At 42.4% G+C, this 22,864-nt stretch overlaps 1 protein-coding gene across 1 annotated transcript in view; it reads right to left on the reverse strand.

Moving 5' to 3' along the window:
• Positions 1-22,864, reverse strand: part of GABRR3 (gamma-aminobutyric acid type A receptor subunit rho3) — a 103,746-nt gene that overhangs the window by 31,934 nt on the left and 48,948 nt on the right. Inside the window, exons 5-7 of the mRNA XM_089682946.1 lie at positions 8,743-8,825; positions 3,642-3,782; positions 2,191-2,343 (exon numbers count right to left, since the gene is read on the reverse strand). Coding sequence (XP_089539072.1) covers positions 2,191-2,343; positions 3,642-3,782; positions 8,743-8,825 — 377 coding nt within the window. The remainder of the gene's footprint in view (positions 1-2,190; positions 2,344-3,641; positions 3,783-8,742; positions 8,826-22,864) is intronic.

Here is a 22,864-nt window from a genome sequence, read left to right on the forward strand (position 1 = left end):
ATCTATGAAATACCTAGAATTGTCTGGAGTGTAAAAGAGGATTAAGAAAGCAGGGAACTGAAGGCTTCTCTACCTTGGATAGAAGGCGAGGGAGAGTGAAGGGGGGTAAATAAAATAAGATGACAAGAATAAAATAATGGAATAGGAAGAAAGAGATTTAAAGTAAGAGGTGACCAGGGGTAGGGGGTGGGGGTGGAAGGGAGGGGAATGGAATGGAATTTCTAAAAATTTGTTATTTAAATTGTATGTTCTTTTTATTGTGTGGAAAACTGTTGTAATTGTAACTATAACTAATAAAAAAATATAATTTAAGAAAAAAATGGCTGATCTCAAAAATATTGTCGGTAACCAGAAGCTTTGCAACCTTGAGCAGAGCTTTCTTGGGCACTGGTACTAATATTGCTCCTCCCCTTTTCCCACTTACGTAATCCCTTGGGGAAATCTCCACCCTTGTGAAGTAAGAAAAGGGGCAGCACCAGTTGTATTTTAAAAAGATTTTATTTTCAATTAAAAGAAAACCAAGTATAGGAAACGTAGTATTAGGTAGCATTCGGGCCATTAGCTAGTAGATGAATTTTTATCTACTTTAGGGAACAATGTGCACTTGCCATGAAATGACTGGAAGAAGTAAACAGTTCTGCAGACACAAGCTTGCCTAGAGTACATAGGAGCCAGAGAGGGCTGCAACAGAGCTTCAGAGCAATGGCTCATGGTAAGTCAGTTTTCTCCGGTGTTCTGCCTCCAACAGTTATATGTGCAATGAAATTGCCCCTGTGCTTATAGCCTATAATGCTTTACTAAGTTGTGTATGGTTATTCTGCCACTCTGTTTTCCTTGTATTAACTGCACTAATTTTCTGTAATACTTCTATCCTCATTGTGGTTTCCTGCAAGACACACATTGAGGTTTGGAAAGAAATATTCCTTTTGACCTTCAAACTGCAATTGCCAGCATCTACTGCATCATATTGTTTGCCTCAACCCTTCTGCATGGAATAAAAAAAATGTATGGATGCCAAGTGTTTGGTAAGTTCAGCTATCTGATGACAATTTCCTGCTTGTCTGCAATAATTATCTTACATTCAAGTCATGCATATGCTGTAGGTCCCAGGTAGGGATAAGTCACTGTTACAACAATTGGAGTAAGAATATCTAGCTTAAAGTGCTTGTAAACTTTAAAAGTTTTTTTACCCTAATGCATTCCCTGCATAATGGTTAAAAGAATCCTTTAATGTGCATCTATGCCCCCTCCCCCCAAATACTTACCTGAGTGTGATGGCAATCAAGCACTGTGCTCTCTCTCCTCATAGGCTCAGAGACAGCAGCCTGTAAAGAGGAGGTGGGGGCAGGGCCGAGCTGCACAGAGCCGGCTTGGGAGTGAGTCCTCACAAGTGCCCCCCCATAGCAAGTGGCTTGCTATGAGGGTAGTCTGAGGGGAGGAGCCAGAACATCGGGCAGGGGACCCCTGAAAAGGATTATTGGGGCTGCTCTGTGCAAAACTATTGCAAAGAAGACTTAATTATAACATGTTTGTTATAAAAAAAAAAAAAACTGAACCTTTACAATTACTTTAATTCAGTACCAACAGTACACTTTGTGACAATATTGTCCAGTATTCAGTGCTACTCATTCCACCAAGCAATGTTTACATATTTAAAAATGTGTTTGCTTGTGTGTCTCACACTATTTTCTCCTACATATTAAATTTCTGTATATCCTGTATCAGTCATTAACTCATTGCTTTACTGCTATGCACACTTATTGTTTTAGCACTTAGTCACTGGCCCAAAAGAAGTAGATCTTCTGGAACACTGGCATTCAGGGGAGTGCCTCTAATGAGCTCAGGGGACTTCTGTGTTCAGTAACAATTAAGTAAATGAAAAGTGCCAAGGACAGTTCAGCCTGGCTATTGTAATATATCCCAAAACATGGAACATGTTTAATATTTTCAGCAGCTTTTCTAAAAAACAGAAGTTTGGTAGGCAATACTTTAATTAATATTTTCAAACACTTGGAAGGAAGAAACATAGATAATATGTAGAAATCCAGTGTAGACAATGCTGATTGGAATCATATCATGCTTTGATGCAGTACTGTGACTAGTTTATGTGCACTCTTTTTCTTGTTTCCAGTGTTTCTGAAAATGACTTTAGCATGGTAACTGCTGGTCTCTTCTAAAGTCATACCTTACCTAGAGATACTCTGGCAGGTACAGCTCTTCTGTCTATCCAGAAAGACACCCAAGATAGCATCACCATCAGCATTGCTGGGAAGTAGGACTGAAGCAGAAAGAAGAAAATGTGCCGTCTAAGGATGAAGTTGATGAAAAGTCTATTGTACCAGCCTAGTAAACAAGAAACAAAATGGAAATAAATGTTAAAAAAGTTATTTGATTTTTGTTTGCACTATGTTCATACTTTAATTTGATATTTGCTATTATTTTCAAAACTGTCTTAAATAGGATTGGTTTGCATTAGGCACAACTACCAATCAGAATAAAATGTATTAGAAGAGAATAATATAACTGATAGCCTGGTATAATCCAAACAGCTGGTCCTGCTTGCTTCAAATTTTCAGTTGTATATTGCATTACAGAAGTTTTGGTGTTTAAATGATACCCTTTGTTGGCTGACTTAAGTTATAAAAGATGCATTCAGGATCGCTTAGATGTCTTCTTCAAACTTCATGCAATTGTCCTGATTATCCGAAAAGTTTGAATCTTTAAGAACATGTTACCCAAAAAGGGTATCACTTAAACTTAAAAATTTCAGCATTAATCAACAACTAACACTATACAATACTCTACGACTGGTACAGTTTATTGATTTATATATATATAAATATATATATATATATATATATATATATATACATATATATACACACACACACATACAGTGAAGATATATATACACTGAAAATTAATGAAGGAATGTTTTATAAAACTTCTTTCTGATGAAGTGCCATCCTGCTATGGGACTCTGACTACTAAATTCAGGTCATAAGATCTGCCTATCCCGTATCCAATGAGAGCTTCTCTCCACCCAATAAAGCCTCCTTAATGGTCAGGGAGTTGAGGGGTAGTACACGGTATGAGAAAATAGGACAACCAATCATCTGAATTTCCACAAAAATGATATTAACCTGTAAGAAAATTCTCGTCTGACAAAGGTAAACATAGCTCCATACTAGTGTAGTATAAGAGGAAGAGTAGGGTTATTCTATGTTTCTAATCATTTTTTCTGCTCACTTATTTGCATATGATTACTGTACACATTAAGCTCCGACATTGTTTTCAAGTGCGATAACATTTTTCTAGCTTGCAACCTCGGTTTTTGTCATCTGAAAAGTCATAACCAGCTTTCAAAAGCAGTATACTAACTATCAGATAATCGTCCAATTGTTCCTCGTACTGAAAATGTCAGGCAGGGCACAGAGGAGGCTTTTCTGGATAAGTAAAGTAATAGGAAACATCTTAGGCAGCACTTTTAGCTTTATACAGAATAGAATGGTGGTATATGAGTAGTCGAGAGGTGTCACCTATTGTATTTGTCTTGCCGTTTGAACTGGGAATGTTGGCAACTGTTCAGACAGATGATGGAAGTCACAACATCTAATTAAACAGTTATTATCAATAGTTACCTGTGCTGCTGTATAGTGCCAGTCCACTAGAAGCACTGAACTCTTCAATAAAAAACTGGGAGAGTGAAATGTGTTCATCAGTTTTCAGAGACTCGTTTCCACGCTTCCAATACAGCATTAGGTCATCTTCATTATAGGCATCTGAGTAAAATCAAAAGACGATGAAAATGATGAAATGGGACTTTTTAGAAGCAAAATTACCTAGCTGGGTTACAGTAATTGAAAAATGAACTAACATATACTCTGTGACACTTCAAATTCAGGAACATAAGTGTAACACGCTGCCGTAATACAGTTTGTAGGAAGGTAAATGGACACCAGATGTCAATGTTCTGCAGCCCAGTTGTACATACTCTTTGTGGGATTCATAGGCTCATGGCAGGACTTTGCTGTTTGACAGCCATCTGATGAACTCCATTTCCCAGAGGAGCCGGCGTGTGGGCGGAAGAAAATAAATACAAAAGCCCGGGAACCTGAGACCAAAAGTGAGAGGGAATAGCTGGAAAGCAGGAGTGAGTAGAAGGCTGTATGGGACGCTGGAGGATGAGAGAGTGAAGGAAGAGGGAGGAATTGCTGACCACTGACATCACTGTTAAGTCTGAAGAACCACCCTGCTGGCCGGCGATCTTGAGTGCTCCTGTCAGGATGCGATCCAAAGAAGAATTCATCTGTACAGCAACGTGCTTCTGCCCATTCCTTGAATCTCCTGCTTAAATTCACATCTCACTCTATGTGTTAACGGGGCAGCACTTTTTTCTTATATTCACCCTTTATTAAGGAGCTTCCACCTTTGCTCTTAAAGAGATTTGAATCCTTAAGGTGCGCCAACTTGGGCCCCATCAGAAGACCTTATAGTGCAGTTTAAATGGACATTAACCTATTCAATCTAAGAGCTCTTTCTTTGCCTCAGAATTCAACCCTGACATCAACCTCTGAGAGCCCAAAGTGATTTAGGCACGCGGTTTGGTAGTTTCTCGACTCAAGGGAAGTAACATCTCAGGACTGAGGCTACTGGTTAAATTCTGAATTGCAGAACATCTGCAGTATAACTGATTGAGATTTTGCTGTATGTTGATCTTTACTTGAAGTTGCTAAGAGTGATAGCTGCTATTACATGCACACATTTTGTTTCTTTATATTGTTTACTGTGCTCTCATTTGATCTCAATACAATCAAAATATCAGTTCACTGTAAACTTTGTGTGAGTCTATTTTCTGGTGGCAGTCAGAGGGTTCTTCTGGCCAGACGTTTATGGTGATGTCAGCAGAGGTTGGGCTTTTAGAGCGGGGTCAGGCAAGACAGGGAACCCAAAAAATACTTAACAACCCCTGAGGGGGTAATGCTTTATAAGGAAGCTTTCGATTTTGTATTCACATCACCATTATTAGTTCTGAAGAGGTGGGCTCTTTGTTTCAGTGGGTTTTGCCAAAGCTACCTCTATTTCAATCATTAGCTATGACAGTTTCTCCTGTACCAACCAGCCCATCTCTGCAATGCCATTCACTGATAAATGTTAAGACCTCAGTTTACAAAATGAATAGAAAGGACTGACTGATAAGGAGCAGGGCAGGGACAAGGGATGGGCAGGAGGGACAGCTCCCCTGGGTGCAGCGTGTTTAAGGGGGGTTATCTAGAAGGGGTGATTTGGAGGGGGGATATGTACCAGGAGGGTTGATTTGTGTTAAGAAGGGGGATTTGTGCTAGTGGGATGATTGGGGGGAATTTGTGCTAGTGGGATGATTGGGAGGATTTGTGATATGAGGGAAGGTCTGGGGGGGGGGGATTAGTGCTATGAAAGGAGATTTGGGAGGATTTGGACTGGAAGAGGGGGATTTTGGAGGGGGGGAGGAGAAGGATTTATGCTCAAAGGGGAAATTGGAGGGTTAGAGGATTTGTGCTAGGAGGGGGAATTTGGGGAGGGAGAGGATTTGAAAAGGGTGGGGGAATTTGCAATTGGGTAGAAGTTGGTTTACAAGGAGAATTTATACTTAGAAGGCAAGTGTGAAGACTAGTGCTCAATTTTTTTGGGAGGAGGGAGAGGATTTTTGCTAACATTTAATGCTCGTACATTTTGGGAGGGTGCCGTTTGGCATCTCCGCTTTGGGCGCTAGATGAGCTTTTCCCGGCACTGATAGTGAGGGCCTTTTATGTGCTCTTGAGATAATGTCCCATATTTTAATCAAAAGGCAAGAAATGCACTGGGCAGCTAATCAGGAGTGGAGTGAGCTCTGAAAAAGATATAAAAAGGAAAAAGCGCTTCTGAGTGCAGCAGCCAAAGGAATTTTATTAGGATACAAATCAAAAACACTAACAAGTATGTGTCTTGAAAAGGTGCCTATCAGCAGGATAAACCTGCTAGGTCCCCGATGCGCAGCAGCATCAGCCAATGTCATTGATCCTTAGAGCTGATCAGCAGCCTCAGATTCACATGCCAGCAAGATGGACGCCTGGCAACTACCAGGACCAGCGTGGAGTGCAAACAAGAAAAGATGTCACACCAAAAGGGGCAGTAACGTGTTTCGCAACATGCCCAGTTCGCTCCTTTGCCAAACTAATTGGTTTGACAAAGGGGAGAACGGAGCATGTTTCGAAAAACATTTTGGCCCTTTGCTGATAATATCTGTTTGTACATTAAATGTATGTACTATTATTAATGTTTTCTTATATAAAGCTTCTATTATTTCTTTACTGCTGTGCATCAATATGTTTATGGTTAATTTTATATGCTGGTTGCAGTAGTTCTTCTGCTTCCAATTACTTTGATTAGATTGCTGGTTAATTTCCCTATGTTCACAGAGGCCCTGTCCTGGCTGCCAACTTTATTATAAATTCCATTTAACAGAGGTTCTGGTTCTTTTATTTACCTATAGGTTTAGTGTAATATTCTGTTTGAAGAGGGACATTTCTCATATGACCGTCCCCCCAAAAAGAGGGCTACATATACCTATGTTATAGGTAAATCATGAGAGTGGTCAAACAAATTTACAAACATACTGTCCAGTAAAACACTTTATATACTGTGTATGTAGCTGTATGGAATTCCTTTTCAGTATTGTCATTATACATGTAATCCTTTTAAGTGTTCTTAGATGCTGAAAATTCTCAGGACACTATGCATACTTTCTGAGAATAGAAACAGGATCTTAGAACAGGCTGGTACTAGCCAAAAGAATTTGTAAATTTATCCAAGTACCTTTTTCTATAATATTCTATAGGTCTGGAGAGATTTCCTTTGCATTTTATTCTGAATATACATAAGGAAGTGAGAGGGAATCTCTCCACAGTGAAATAAGCCCTCTAAGACAAGTGTTTCTCTTCTATTACTGTTCTGTTGACAAATGTAAAATGCTTGATTTCCCTTCACTTGCTGTCCCACCTATGACAGCCACCAGGACGAAGAAGGGGTGAATCCCCAATGTAGTGTCAAGGACAGCAATAGTACCCTAATGTAAAGAGAAGTCAGCACACTACATTTTGGTTGAATACAAAAAAAAACATTATGTCTGTTACCTTGATAAAGGGGACTCCCATATCCCAGAAATGTGATTTTTTTTGTTTTGTTTTGTTTTGTTTTTATGCATGGAACTTCAGCATGGAGTTTTTGACTGGAACCTGTTGGGTTGGCATCTCTTCACATTACATGTTACCATTTGGATTTTGGAAGTTGAGAAATGAGTGTGGAATGAGCTTGTAATATACAGCAATAAAAAATAGGAAATACTGTAGGTTATAATCTTTCTGCACAGACAGACAGAGCATAGAACTTTCCGTACAATTTTCTTAAGTAAAAGCCACGTGACCCTGTGGCGACACGCGTAGGGGAGGGGCTCTGACGTCACCGCAAACCCACTTCTGAACGGCGAGTATAGTCTGAATGAGGAACACACCAGGAGGCTTGTTCCACTCAGCGGGCTGTTTGCATGTATAAGGCGTTGTTTACATGTCATACTCAGCGAGCTGTTTGCATTTATAAGGTGTTGTTTTCATGTACGCCATGTGAGTGCATAACACCATGTGAGTGCATAACATACACAATAAACCTTTTATACAAAGATAAGGCACTATATTCCTTTTCTTTTCTTGTCACCAAGATGGAGGAGAAACCTGCAGGGTAATCATCTACACCGCAGAGATCATCACGGGAGAACAGAGGGGAGTCTCACCATTCATCTCTTCCTGAAGGATCTAATCATATAACATCAAACCATCACCTTATTGGATCTAAAAAGCTTGTTTTGCCTAGAAGGGCTTACAGGAAAGTGAGCGCATAAGAATATCATAGTTGCAGCAGAGATTTAAACAGCGATGTGAACATACCCAGCAAACTTTGGACTCTTATATATACAAGTTTTAATATTTGATTTGTTCACATATTCTTTACTTCAATTTTATTATATTATTCTCTATATATCTTTTTGGTCCATATAATTTTATGCAAAAATATCTATTTGATAGATTCACATTCATTATCTTATACATTATTATAATATAATTACTAATACTATACACCAAGTGGACGGTAAATTTGGTTTGATATAATTAACCACCACCACAACCCGTAATAAAGATAAATAATTAATCTGTTCATCTGCTACAGGAGCAGATTAACCACCACCACAACCCGTAATAAAGATAAATAATTAATCTGTTCATCTGCTACAGGAGCGCAGCATCTATTTTAAAATCATTTAAAATCTATTTAGGCCTCTTGCACACAGTACTGATGTTTGAGCATCTGCTTTTTAGGATGTCATTTCAGGCCTTTGTTTTGCGCGTATTCATGCGTATTTGTGAGCATTTGCACAAACAATATATTCTTAGGGAAAATGCATTAATATTTATGCTTCAATCCACATATTTGCACGTAAATGCACGAACGTGGCAAAAATTACTGACCAAAAATGCAATTTTCCCATTTTTTTTACTGAAGAATTCAAGGCGCTTCTTTACAGGCCTGTGTGCAAAGGCACAATGTAAATAATGGGCTACATTACTGAGCTTTTTCAAGCTGCAGTGTGAGGCCTTATACATGAATCTTAGCACCACATATCTTCATTTTCAGCACAAGCATACAGCACAAATAATGAACAAACCTACTTACAACTTTCCAGTTCCAAGGAGCAGTTCTGCGTGTCTAGAGGAAATCTGCTGAAATCCATGAAGCACATAGCAGAGACCGTTATCCTGAAATAATCAGAAGGACCACATAAATAATCTACAGTGGGCTTACTGCTCATATCAAAGTTTATTAAACAGTGGCATTTAAAGAACACCTAAAATAAAAAGTTCCCCATGCTATTACCTATACAAAAATGACAGTCTGACCCACACCCCATAATATTTATCCCAACCTTGAAGTAGGGTACCCTAAATTGCAACTGCTACTGCCTCACTATAGCCTCTACTTCCCAGTCAAACATTGCATGGCTGGACGGCAAATAAGTAATGTTATTCAATGAATAACATATCCAAAAAGTCCACAGAGTCCTGAGTGGTTTGTCTATCCTGCAGCAGAAATACTGATACGGAAATTAAATATTCATTGAAAACATTTAAAGTAAATCCAAATATCCAAGTAACCAGCAGTAGTTAACTGTTGGTACGTGCCTGTTGCTGCATAAAGTCTCCCTTCAGATGTGCCCCAGCCCTAACTCTTCTTATGTATGCAAATAACTTGTTCTAAGGAAAAAATAGGAATCCTTGAGCTCAATGTGACTTGGAAAAATATCTCATCAGTCTCTTGCAGAAAAGTAGAAGCATTTGCTCAGTCCCTCCTCACACTGATCACTGTAATTTTGTAACCAGTTTTAAGTGTAGCACTACCCTCGTGGGGGCCGCTGTGTTGTGGGTACCCCTAAGCTCTGGACAGCCAGGCAACTTGCATTGTTCACACTTTCATCCACAGTCACTGAACAGTCCTTGAGCTTGGTTTTATTTTTTTAGGGAAAATAACTTGGATAGGGTAATAGGAATTATGGGATGCCCAGTTTGGCTTGATGGCAATGAAGGGGGGACAACCTCCTTCCTATGTACAGAAACAGATCCTGGACTGTTCTTTTCCTTGAAAGCCGTCAGTCTTTGCGGACCTTTGCAGATCAGTAGCAACAGCCCTTTATGGACCAGGAACTAGCAGCCCCTCAAAAATCAGCTTAGTTTCTTGTAACTACATGCAGAGATGACGCTTCTCCCCTGTAGAGCTGCTCCCAGTTCCACAGCCTGCAGACACTATCAGCGCTCCTGGCTGGTCTGAAGATCTCCCAGGATAAGGATAAAGGATTGCGCCCAACGTTGTCCTTTGAAAGCTTGCTACATGTGGCAGTATTTCCCGTATTTCAGTATTTTATGGATCCCAAGGTGTGCTGATGTACTCACACTGACCTCTTTGCTCCCACTGCTCCCAGGTCTTGATTCCATTCATGCTGTCCTGCAGAATGTATCCTCCTGAGCTAGCCCAAGCCCAGCCTGGAGGCCAACACCCCCCCTGGCACCTACAGTCTCCTCATCACTCCATCTTCCACTTGACACCCTGTCTCCCATATTTATGGGCCAGTCCACCACTCTACTGTACCGACTTCCATAAACATGCAGATTAGGTCTCCACCCCTTCCTGCTTACCGACTTTTGGAAGGTTCGATGGTCCTCCAGGGTCAGGGGCAGGCGATAGAGCCACAACCCATTAACTCATCCAGCTGACCTGCAGTAACCTGACCTCAATTACATGACTCACACAGTTACCATGATGATTTTATCTGCAATGCACAACACTATTCTAGTAGCGCACTAGAGGTGCCAAGAACATACAGTCTAAAACAAAGACATGAAGATTCATATGACTGCATCATCTGTGGACCATACTCATCTTAATTTAGGATGTAGATGTTGACCCAGGGTTCCCCTTTGTGGAAAAAGGTACAGTTGTGCTCAAAAGTTTGCAATCTCTGGCAGAAATTGTGAAACTGTGGCATTGATATTGAAAATATGACTGATCATGCCAAAAAACAGTTTTTTTAATAAAGGATAGTGACCATATGAAGCCATTTATTATCACAGTTGTTTGGCTCCTTTTTAAATCATAATGATAACAGAAATCACCCAAACACACTGCCCTTTCGTAAGTGCGTGGCAGTTTCATTGATTCTTAATGGCACCCCCACGCACCTTGCTAACACACACAGTTTCACACTCACCTGTGCCAAAAAGTACCATGCATTCTTGTGCGCCTCCATTTTTAAAAAGTATCATGAGCTTCTTTTGTGCTTTTTTTGCATGTAGGGCAGACCATTGAATTAAATGTGCCATGCAAAAACACATGTGCTCCATCGTAGCTGCATAAATGTAAATGTTAGGGCTAGTGTACACTTGCAGTAGCACTTTTAAGAGCGAGCCACATTGGATCACATTTCAGAGGGTATTTAACAGGGGGTGAGGAGGATTTATTTTGTCCCCTCACCACCTATTTTAACCCCGTATGATCCCACACCAATGTGCCCGGAAACTTGTATTGCATGCGGTTGCGCAGTGGTAGCACCTCAGCCCTATTCACTTGGTTTACTTGCATAGGTTGAGTTCAGCAGATTGTACTATATGTCAAAATAATGTGAATATATTTTCAAATAATAGCTAAACATAAAATGTAATGACAGATCCATTATAGCACCATACATCTTTAGTCTGAGTACAATCTCAGTGTAATCTGAGTATGTTCATTAGTTGGCATACTTCAAGCAGTTGTTTTTGTGTTTATCAAACTGCAGTGGCAGAAAAATGAGAAATGGACAGCTGGTGCATTTTTCTACAAGGATATAACATTTAATATAATAAGCTGTCTTTGTGGGGGCTACCTCAGCATGGGATTAAACAGGATTTTAATAGCAGTGCTTGTGGCCCTATTGGGTAATCTGAGGATAATATAGATAATGGATGTATATTTTGTGTCACCACCCACTTTCTTAATCAAAGCTGTAAAGTGCCCCATTAGTTGGAGCAATTGCTTTTTGTCTCAGCTGAAAGTGACACTGTGCGTAAAGTGCATCTATAGCTATTGCTGAGAGAAGGGTAGAGAGTAGGCAGGTACTGGGCTACAGTATATCCACCAACCTGAAGGTGGCACTGTGCCTTTTCTTCAGGCTGGCAGGAGACCTTTGAGGACTAATTTGTCCCCTGCTTTGAGCTACAGGCAGCCATCTTGGGGAAGACAACATATCTTATTGGATACTGAAATCAGACAACACTTTGGCCGGTCATCTTAACATAAAATTCCTTAAATACAAGATTTTGTATAATACAGTGTGTCTGCACTGTAGGTGTAAGACAGGGACAGAGCTCTCACAGGATAGGGAAGGAGTAGGAGTACCATTAGGGAGAGGTACCTGTCAAAAAGAGAAGGAATACTGTAGGTCAGAGGTGTAATTAGAACCTTCAGGGCCTGGCACAAGAAACCATGATGGGCTCCCCTGACCCTAAACCGAGGCTCTTCGCACCAACACGGGGGGCCCTTCCCTCTTAGCTCACGGCCCTTCCCACTGATCCCCGGATGTTTTACTCCTGTCACAGGTCCCTTTCTCATGTACTTATGTGGGCCCTTTCCTGCAATCTTGGGGCTGCCCGCGGTGGTGGAATGCCAGAGCCTGATCTATGGGATCAGTCAGAGGTGAGGGGGCCCTTGGCAGGGGATGGGATCAGTCAAAGGCAGTGGTGGTAGGGGCCCTGGGGGGATGGGATTAGTCTGAGGCAGGGGGTTGATGAGATCAGTGGCATTGGCATTCACTTGTTCTCAGTGTGTCAGTGTATCCGTCTGTCTCTGGACTCTTGCTCCCTTCACATGCCTCCAGTGATGGCTCTCTCTCATGTTTCTGAGCAGTGGCAAGCTCCTCCCCTTCATGCCTACTGGTCATCAGCTGGTCAGCTGACTTTTTCCTCCAGTCATCTGCAGCAATGGGGATCGCTGTGTTGGAATTGCAGTGACAGTGTGAGTGCTCTGCCTCAGTGTGCTATTTCCATTGAGGCCTGCTTGGGCCTCACCTGTAAGCAGGCCAAACTGCTGGTTAGTGAGGCAGCGGCTGCCCCAGCCAGAAGGGAAACAGATAACCTGGTTTCCCACTCTTTCTGCTGAGCTCTGCCTTTCTCCCTGTGCTGCTAATAAAAGGGGGTAGGGTTCTGCCCACACAGTCTGCTGCATGGGAAAGAAGACACAGACAAGCCACAGTATGTAATCTTCAGCTGCTTACCAGGGCCAAATCAGGAGGGGGGGATGTGCCCCGGGTGTGGCATTGGGAAAGGCACCACGGCTGGTACTGATCTTCCTGCAGCAGCTGAAAACCCTGGTCTCCTCCTCTCCCTACAATCAGCATTCAGCTGCTGCAGGAGGAAAAATACAGGGATCGGTACCAGTAAATGTCACCCCAGCTGTCACTCCTGTCCATGTCCCTTATTCTTAAACTGTCCAGTCCCCCCACCCCTGTGTTCCTCTGGACCCTCGCAGTGCTCCCCCATCTCTCCTGCTAGCTGTGCAGTAAGGGGGTGGGCTGAATAAAGGCATAATCCTCCTCAGCATGTAGATGTTCAGCATGCGATCAGTAAGACAGCCACAAAATAGTTGCAACACAACCTTCCTCGGCACTCGTTCACCTGGTCCTCTCTCTCCCCTCTCTCCATCCTGAACAGACTCCCCACAGCAGCTGGCTGGATGGAGAGTAGGGAGAGAGAAGACTAGTAGAATGAGTGCCAAGGAAGGTTACATTGCAACTATATTGTGGCTGTCTTACCAACCGCATACTGAACTTCTCTATGCTGGGGAAGATTATGCCTTCATTCAGCCCACCCACTTACTGCACAGCAAGCCAGCAGGAGAGGGGCGCTGCAGGGGATCAAAGGAGCGGAGGGGGCAGACAGCTGCCTGCACAGCTATTCAGCTATTGCGTGGGAGTCTGTGACTTTCTTTCCTGCCTTACTGAGCTAGTGCATAGTGTACCCCTGAACCATGCACTCTGTACACAGCACACCCCAGAGAAAGGGACTGGGGAATCTATCCTCAGTCCTTTTCTGTGCTCAAAAATCAGACCTCAGGGGACTGTGTAGGCAGTTTTTTCAGTTTGGCATCTTTTCCTTCAGCACTGAATTAACTTGTTTCGGTACCGGGTGGGAGGGGTGGCGTGCCAAACTGTTGCTTACAGAGAAGGAGCAGTTCCATATTGTAGAGTAAGCCTGCCTGCTGTCACATCCAGCATGTAGGGGGATTGCTGGGACCTACAGTCCACCCTGAAGACAGTTGCTGGATACTGCCTTTATGGACTCTGCCATGAATTGGCTCTCATCCTGCGCAGTTACTTGGGGTAGCCACAAGCCTAGTTAGGTATTAGGGTCATAAGGAAAAGACTGTGCACTGTGTTTTGTTATGCTAAGAGTTCTCAGTAAAGCTTTTGAAACTTTGTCCTTGCCTGGTCTGAAGTTGCTAAAGAGGTGTAATGCAAGTAACCGGCACATTCTACACATAGCCTACAGTGCGTGTCAGTAAAGCACATTGGGGTATGAAGATAGATCCGTAAGAGTTAACACAGTGGGAAGTAGCAGAGATATGCTGGACATGTGGAGTTTGCGTAGGCTCAGTGTGTTCCTCCAATGGACAATGCAACAGAGACAGTATGGTATACACTTACACAAGGAAGAGAGAGTGAACTAGAATACAGTTTATTATTCAAGTGTACACGGTATATGGCCATCTCTTGCGTTGGGATTCTGCCTTATGGTTGAGTTGTCCCTGAAAACAAACACTGTTTTGTCCAGGGACATTGATGAGCACGGCACAGTAAAGGTACCCCATGTGTTGGATGAGTGACTCTGTTCAAGGTGCTAGTGTAGCCCAGAAGACCCTTGTGTGGGTCACAAAGATCTTCTTTGTGACCCACACTTGGTGCCCAGTGAGAAGGGGAACATGGAGGGAGTGTCACCAGGCAGCCGTGCATGCCTACATATATCTGGAATTAACACCATGTAAAGGGGGACACAGCTTGGTCTCTGGGATGCAATGATATACAAACTGAAGGGTATTTCAGCCACCAGAGTCAACCTATAGCAAAAATATTAAGTTTAGTTTAAATATAATAACTCATAAAGTGTATTTATAGCTTAAATTTTATTTCTTGTTATTGTTTTAGATGAGAGGAGAAATATTGAAATTCCTGTCAGGTTTTACTGCTGTCCAGGGCTCCATTAGAGAGATTTCCCCTCTATACCTTTTACCAAACAGGAAGTGAAGGAAACTCTCCAACAGTAACACCAACAGAAGTAAAAATTATTTTTTTAAATTAAAGCTCAACTCTTGGCAACTATAATCTTCTTCCTAGCCCCCATTCCCTTCTAAACTATCCTGCTTTTTTTTTTCTTTCTCACCTTCTGAAGAAAGAACTCTGATATATGGGTCCCTTGCAAGAGCTGTTTCTAGGGTTTACGGGACTGGTAATGCAGCACTGCAGATATGCCCATGCCACCCTGTCCCTCATGCTGACCGATGCAGACTATTCTTCTGGATTCTGAAAGAACTCTGCTACTGGACAGCCAATAGGAAGAGTCCATGTCACATATGTGGTGACATGGACACCTGGAGAAGTGTTCCTGCTCCTATAAATAGATACAAGATTTGGAACTGGAGCATCACATGACCACTACTTTAGAAGAGTAAAAGGGGCATTTAGATTTTTCTCTTTTTTGCAATGCCAGCAATTAGCTACAGTACAGAGGAATAGTGGGAGCCCAGAGATCAGATTTAAGTAGGGGAACACTAGGACCCCTGTCAATATTGTTCGTTTCCCTGTCAGAGTATTCCCCCTACTTTCTGTTTGGTGAAAGGCTGACCCCAGGACAGAAAGTGGGGAAAAATCGAAAAGCAATTTTAACCTGATAGGGTTTCCTTACTTTCTGTTCTGTGGAAAACCTAACACTGGGCAACAATTATTTTAGTTTTGCTTCCTGAATAACCTTTGGCGAATTTAAAAGAGCCCTTCAAACAGAACACAAATGTAATTTTAGAATAACTGAATCATATTGGAATCTTGATAAATATTAAACTAACTGTTAATGACTAGAACATATTGAATGGCATAATGTTTCCAACACACTGCATGGGTTAACAGGGCTAAAAGTGTTTTGTTGCTGATTTTCCTTTGTATGCATTGATGGATTCCAGTTGCCCTAATACCATTTTTCCATTGTGGCTATGACCTGGTGAAACTTTTCACCATTTTCATCACTGAATGCACCAAGATTGTAAGGAAAAAGTCAGTGTGAATACAGTGCAACACTGTGCATTGTTACTGTGAATACAGATTTGTATTTATCCACAAGATGGAAGAGTTTAGCACTTTATTTGCCACAGCCTTTAAAGAGAATTATGGGATTTCTTTTTCATACCTACCTATGTGGATGCAGCATCGATCTGATGCTGCAACTGTCCCCCGCTGGCTCTAAGAGTGAGAACTGACACAAACACCACTGACTGCTCAGTTCTCCCTGCCACTTGGAGCAAAGAGCTGTGACTGTCAGTCACCGCTCTCTGTTCCGCCCTCCCCAGTGCTCACGCTGGGCTGCGGAGGGAGCAGGAGTAGTCAATTTTTCCCCTGCCTTGACCGGCTGAGTGATGTCAGCTGACAGTAGAATTTAGTCTGCTGTTGGCTGAAAACTGGTCACAGGAGTGTAGAACTGCTCCACAGGAGATCCACAGGAGAAGTACAGCCAAACAAGCTTTGGCTGTACTTTTCCTTTAAAACAGGTGCACAGAGACTTCTGAAACTTGTATGCTGTTAATAGGTACATACAGTTTAAGCTGAAACTAAATTACAGCAACCATGAACAATCACCAAGGGGCAGGAACATCTATAAAGGAAAGCCCAGGAAGACAGAGGGGAGTTGGAGTTGGATAGAGACTGAGGGCCGGAGAGTTTGTGTAGAGCTACACACTTTAGTACCAGATCAGATTGGGCTGGAGTTCACAGAGAAGCTGGAAAAAAGCTTAAGGGACCACTGTCAAGCTGAGTATCAAGTGAAAGAGGCCGCCCTAAGGAGATCTGACAGCTGCAGGAATGCCAGGGTTGCCTACAATACAGCCGCATCTCCAGTCAGAGGGGGCCCCCCACTGCCAGATGCTCATAGATGCTGCCTAGGATTGGATGAGAGGGTTGCTGAGTCACACATCATCAAAGCCAGTTACATTTCAGACTGTGTTCATCCAAGTTCCTCAAGTTCTTATAGACCTTCTTCCACATAGGCCTCGATTGTGTCATCAATACACTTATTTATTTATTTATTTCAGGTACTGATATAGCGCCATCAATTTACGCAGCACTTTACATATATATATTGTACATTCACATCAGTCCCTAACCCTCAAGGGGTGTACAATCTAAGGTCCCTAACTTACATTCATACATACACATACTAGGGACAATTTAGACAGGATCCAATGAACGTACCAGCATATCTTTGGAGTGTGGGAGGAAACCGGAGTACCTGGAGGAAACCCACGCAGGCACAGGGAGAACATGCAAACTCCAGGCAGGTGGAGCTGTGGCTGAGATATGAACCAGTGACCCTAGTACTACCAGGCAGAAGTGCTAACCATTTACCCACCAACACTTGTGCCCTTTATTGCTACAGACTGCCCTCACTTACCTGCCATCATGATTCCTGCCTGCAGGTTGTAGAACTCAGCTACCCCTTTGCTCCCTGGCAGGCAAATTCTGTTCTATGTGATTGCATTTACTGCAACCCAGGAGGGTGCTTTGCTACTTGGATTGAATCTGGCCTGTAAAGTATTTCCAGCTCCCAGATCCACCCTTTTAAATTGACTTGCGGGGACTTTTGAGTTTATATAATAAAAGAATACATCTCAAGGAGTGGAAACTGCATTTTTTTTTCAACATATACCTCTGCCACATTTATACACTTATCCCCGCATTTAAAGTGGTAGTAAAGTCAGTTTTTGTACTTGTACCTACAGGTAAATCTATAATAAGGCTTACCTGTAGGTACTGTAAATATCTCCTAAACATGCACCATTTAGGAGATATATACCTGTGTAGAGCACCGGCGCATGTGTGGGAGTAATGCCATTGCGGCCCTGCCATTCAAGCTGTTGGAGTGAACCCGGAAGAAGAACCGGGTGAAGATGTAATCATTGTCAGTGAACGGCTTCTTGTAAGGTAAGTTTCACATCAAGCCATTGTCTTGCAGGGTTTTTTTTTAAAAAAAGGTCACAGTTTGCTACCGCTATAACTAATGCTTGGAAAGCTTCAACATAGAAAGATTTTTCAGTACGCCTGAACCATCTAAGGATAGCCTGCTTCACTTTGTCATCAGCTAAAATGCTGATCTCCGTGGAACTCTTTTAGGGGTCCAATTTCAAGACAGGTTATGCGTCGATTATCCGGGATCAGGCGTTCCATACGCTGAATTTTCACAGGGATGACTGCTGTGGGCTGGAAACCACCACGGCCGGGATCATCACTGACAGACGTACGGCCATATTTAAAATGTTTACACCATTCAAATGTGTTGCTGCGGCTGAGCGTCTCATCACCATACTGTGCTTGAAGTCTTCTGTAGACATCTGCATGTTTTATGCCTCGGTTCACAAGAAACTTCATCACCACACGCTGTTCCATGCACGCACTAACATATTTGTCTGCCATCTTTATTAACGATCTCTGGACTGGCCCATGTGCACCACCTATCAGTAATAGGACAAACTTTCCACGTACTACTGGGTGTAGTACCACCACACTAGCATCCCTTTTTATATCTGTAAATTTAAAAGTCCAGGTTTGACTTGAACACCCCTCGTACCTTAAAGCATTCTGGCCTATAACTTTGCATCCTAAATAGACTTTAGTTTAGCACTTTGTGTCTTAAAGTGTCCTCAACATGCAACCCCTCATCTTATAAAGTGACCTTTGCTCACAACCTCTTTGCTTAAAGTGAACTGCACCTACAGTCCTGACTTTAGAAAGAGAATGATCCTATTCACCTCTTAAAGTTACAGCACCCTGCATTGTGCACCAACAGAAAGGGCCCCCAGCTACTGTAAGTTGGCAGAAGAACCCATCTCTCATACAGTGTCATATTCAGAGTTATCCTATTAGAAAAACTGGTTTGCAGGAGGTCTGCTAGATTCCCATGCTTAAACCTAGACTCTTCTGACTGAGAGCCCACAAGTGAACTAGCCAGTTGATCTCTTGCTCACTTGGGGAAAAATCTCCCAGTCTGAGGGCTATTGTTTATGCTCTTGGTCCTGCAGGACATAGGTGGCCACACTTTACAGGCTATCTTTCAGTATTGTATTGTCACTGTGTTGATTCACTGTATTTACTTCTAAATCCTAGAATTGTTGCTTTGTTTTGACATCTCCCTTCTATTAATACAACCTGGTCATTGTTTAACAATAATATGTGTGCGTCTTTCTTGAGTTACTACTGGAACCCTCCTCAAGGTATTCTGGTGGTGTCAGTAGGAGTGAAGCTCTGGCTAAGGACAGACAAAGAGCAGAGGACCCAAATCTACTTGTGGCTTCAGCAAGGGTATATGAATCTTCAGTGACATGTTGCACTTTATGGTCTTGTATGCTGTAAGATGTTTAACAACCAGTTGAATGTAGTTTGGTGCTCTGTAGTTTACAAGGAAATTCTCAATGACATCCTTAAATGCTTTCTATGTGATTTTCTCTGGTCCCAATAACAGATCTTCAAACTGAATATCACTGATGACATATCTGATCTATGGACAAAAAAATGACTTCCTTAACCATTACATCAGTTACATTACATTACAAATGCCTACCTTAACCATTACATCTTATAACTGTCTGTCTGAGACAACCAAAACTTTCACCTTCCTTATTCATCACTTTCACAAAATGTTTCATCAGTCCAAGTTTTATGTGAAGGGGAGGCAAAAATATCTCTGGTCAACAAGTGGTTGTGTGCCACATTTTTTCTGTCCTGGAACTTCTTTTGGGGTGGCCATTTATTTTTATGTAATGTAGTTCTTTAGCATGACTGTCCTATTTGCATATGTATATGTGGTATGTCCATACTGCACTCCAAGTAGCATGGCCATTTTTTTTTTAAAGACCACAGTCATTCCTGTTGTTTTTGGTGTACTAGATGCACCTCAACAACAGTTCCATGTTTCTTTCACATGTGCAGCATAGCCAGTATTGAAGGGCACACATTCCCATTGTGTAACAAGACAGCCTTGAGGCTTAAAGTGCGCTGATGAATCAATAAAGAGACACCATTTTAGTGGATCATGATCACATCCAAAAGCTGTGAACAAACCACCAATGTCAGTATAAAAAAGGAGGTTTTGAACCTGTACAAAGAAATTTGTTAAATTATCTTGGCGGCTTCAGGAGACAGAAGTTCTTATGCCTGCTGATAGTGAATACCATCCTTGTAGTCTTGAACCCAAAGGTTATGTTTTTTATTTTACAATCCTAAGTCCCTGACCAGGTGTTGTGAGATGAGGCTCCTCAGACATACACAGTTCAAAATCCTGATCGTTGTCACTGTCCAAGTTTAGCAGGTACATAGAAGCCTCTTCGTTTATTTCATCTAAGCATTTTGCTAGTGACTTCTGTACTGGCAGTTTGTCGTCATGTGGCACTGGTCTTATGGCTGAAGGCATATTGGGGTATTCAATTGATTTCCTATTTTTAGCAGAGAAACCAGCGACATTAGTTAGACAGCAGTAACAGTCACTCATGTAATCATTCTGTTGTCACCATGTCATCAGGACAAGAAACAGCATTGACTTCAGAGTCCCTCTGATCCAAGTTTTATGATCAACAGCACATCTTGCACAACAAATGTAAGGAGCCCAGGCCTTATTTTGATCACCAACCTTACAACCAAAATACAGTTCATATGCTTTCTTAATTAGTCTAGTCAAGGTACATCTTTGAGACAGAACAAAACACGATATTCTGACATTGGTGGGAGATTTCTCCTGTCATCAGTCAGCCTATAGCAAGTCTGGAACTGACTTATTAGCTATGTAAATTAGTTGTACATACATGTAGCACCCTCCTAGTCACTCCTCTGTGTGGGTGGTGTGGCTGAAGGTATTTGTGTGGGTCCCGCAACAGCATCACCAGCACAGATGTGAACCAAGCCTTAATAAGTAGCATCTGTGCATGCCCTCTGCTTTTATAACCTTTCCAGGCAGCATCCATCTACCCTGGACATGACAAAACTGTAACAGTTCCACAAATGTTATGCAATATTCCCTCAGTGCATGCCTGGACATGCATGAGCTACACAAAGCATCTCATGACGCAAGCAAAAAGTAGACTTAAAATATATATATACAAAGAAATTGAAATAACAGAAGATATCTATATTACGGTAAGTGATAGATTAAAACGATTCTAAAGGCATAAAAACTTAAAAAAAAAAATAACAAACATTTCATACTTACCTGCTGTGTGCAGTGGTTTTGCACAAAGCAGCCCAGATCCTCCACCTGTCAGGTCCCCAGCAGGCTCTCCTGGCCCCTCACTCCTGTTGGGTGCCCCCACAGCAAGCAGCTTGCTATGGGGGGCACCTGCTACTCTGTGTGTCATTCACACACAAAGCTGCGGCTCAGCCCCGCCTGCTTTCTCTTCTCATTGGCTCATTGACTGTGATTGATAGCAGTGGGAGCCAGTGGCTGACTCAGCCAGTGAGTAGACAGAGTCCCGGGATAGCCGAGACTCCAGTGCACATTGCTGGATTGAGAGGGGACTTAGGTGAGTATTGGGGGGGCACGGCTGCAAAGAGAAGGTTTTTTATCTTCATGCATAGAATGCATGAAGGTAAACAACCTTGAGCCATTACAACTACTTTAAATTCCAGATTATCTTTGTTATTAGCAGTCAAAAATCCATGCACCCAAAAGCAAAATCTTTGTTGTCCAATCCAGACAGGAAGGGGAACTCTCCAACAGGAAAACAGACAACAATTAAAAGTAGGCAAGGGCTCTAGCTTTCCCTTACTTGAAATAAAAAGAAATTTTACTTATTTTTGTGTTGCTGTTGAACAGTTTCCTTTACCTCCTGTCTGATGAAAAGGAAATGAGGGGAAATCCCTCCAACAGAGCCCTGGTCAGCAGTAAAATCTGACAGGGGTTATATTTCTTCCATCTAGGAGTTACTGCACACAAATCTAATATTTAAACTGTGGTGGACCCTGGTGGCTGATTCACCTTTGCTTTGTATATCTGTGTCCCTGAGACCCAACTGTGTTTCTCTTTTCATGGAGCAAATGTCTGTCTCAGCAATGTTAATAAATAAAACATTAAAGCGGTGTATTGATGGAAACGAAAATGATCAACCTACAGAGGACTGAATTCAAAGACACCCCAGAAATCAAAGCGAAAAAATGATGCAGCAGGCTAGTCCATTTTGCTGAAATTTCATTGCATCAACTCAAAATGGTACTCAGTAGTTTGTATGGCCCCCATGTGCTTGTATGCATGCCTGACAACATGGATGGTTGGTGTCCTGGGGTATTTCCTCCCAGATCTGGACCAGGGCATCACTGAGCTCCTGGACAGTCTGAGGTGCAAGCTGGCGGCGTCAGATGGACCAAAACATGATATCCCAGAGGTGTTCTATTGGATTTAGGTCAGGCAAGCGTGGGGGTCAGTCAATGGTATCAATTCCTTCATCCTCCAGGAACTGCCTGCGTACTTTCGTCACATGAGGCCGGGCATTACCGTGCACCAGGAGGAACCCAGGGCCCAATGCACCAGTGTAGGGTCTGACAATGGGTTCCAGGATTTCATTCCGATACCTAATGGCAGTAAGGGTGCCATTGTCTAGCCTGTACAGGTCTGTGTGTCCCTCCATGGATATGCCTCCCCAGACCATTACTGACCCACCACCAAAACAGTCATGTTGAACGATGTTACAGGCAGCATAACATTCTCCAGACCCTTTCACGTCTGTCACATGTGCTCAGGGTGAACCTGCTCTCATCTGTGAAAAGCATAGGGTGCCAGTGGCAGACCTGCCAATTCTGGTGTTCAATGGCAAATGCCAACCAAGCTCTATGGTGCTGGGCAGTGAGCACAGGGCCCACTAGAGGACGTAGGGCCCTCAGGCTGCCCTCATGACGTCTGTTTCTGATTGTTTGGTCAGAGACATTCACACCAGCAGCCTGCTGGAGGTCATTTTGCAGGGCTCTGGCAGTGCT

The sequence above is a fragment of the Staurois parvus genome, unplaced genomic scaffold, assembly GCF_062004578.1.
Source record: "Staurois parvus isolate SC_StPar_1 unplaced genomic scaffold, SC_StPar_1.0 ptg000299l, whole genome shotgun sequence".
Taxonomy (NCBI): domain Eukaryota; kingdom Metazoa; phylum Chordata; class Amphibia; order Anura; family Ranidae; genus Staurois; species Staurois parvus.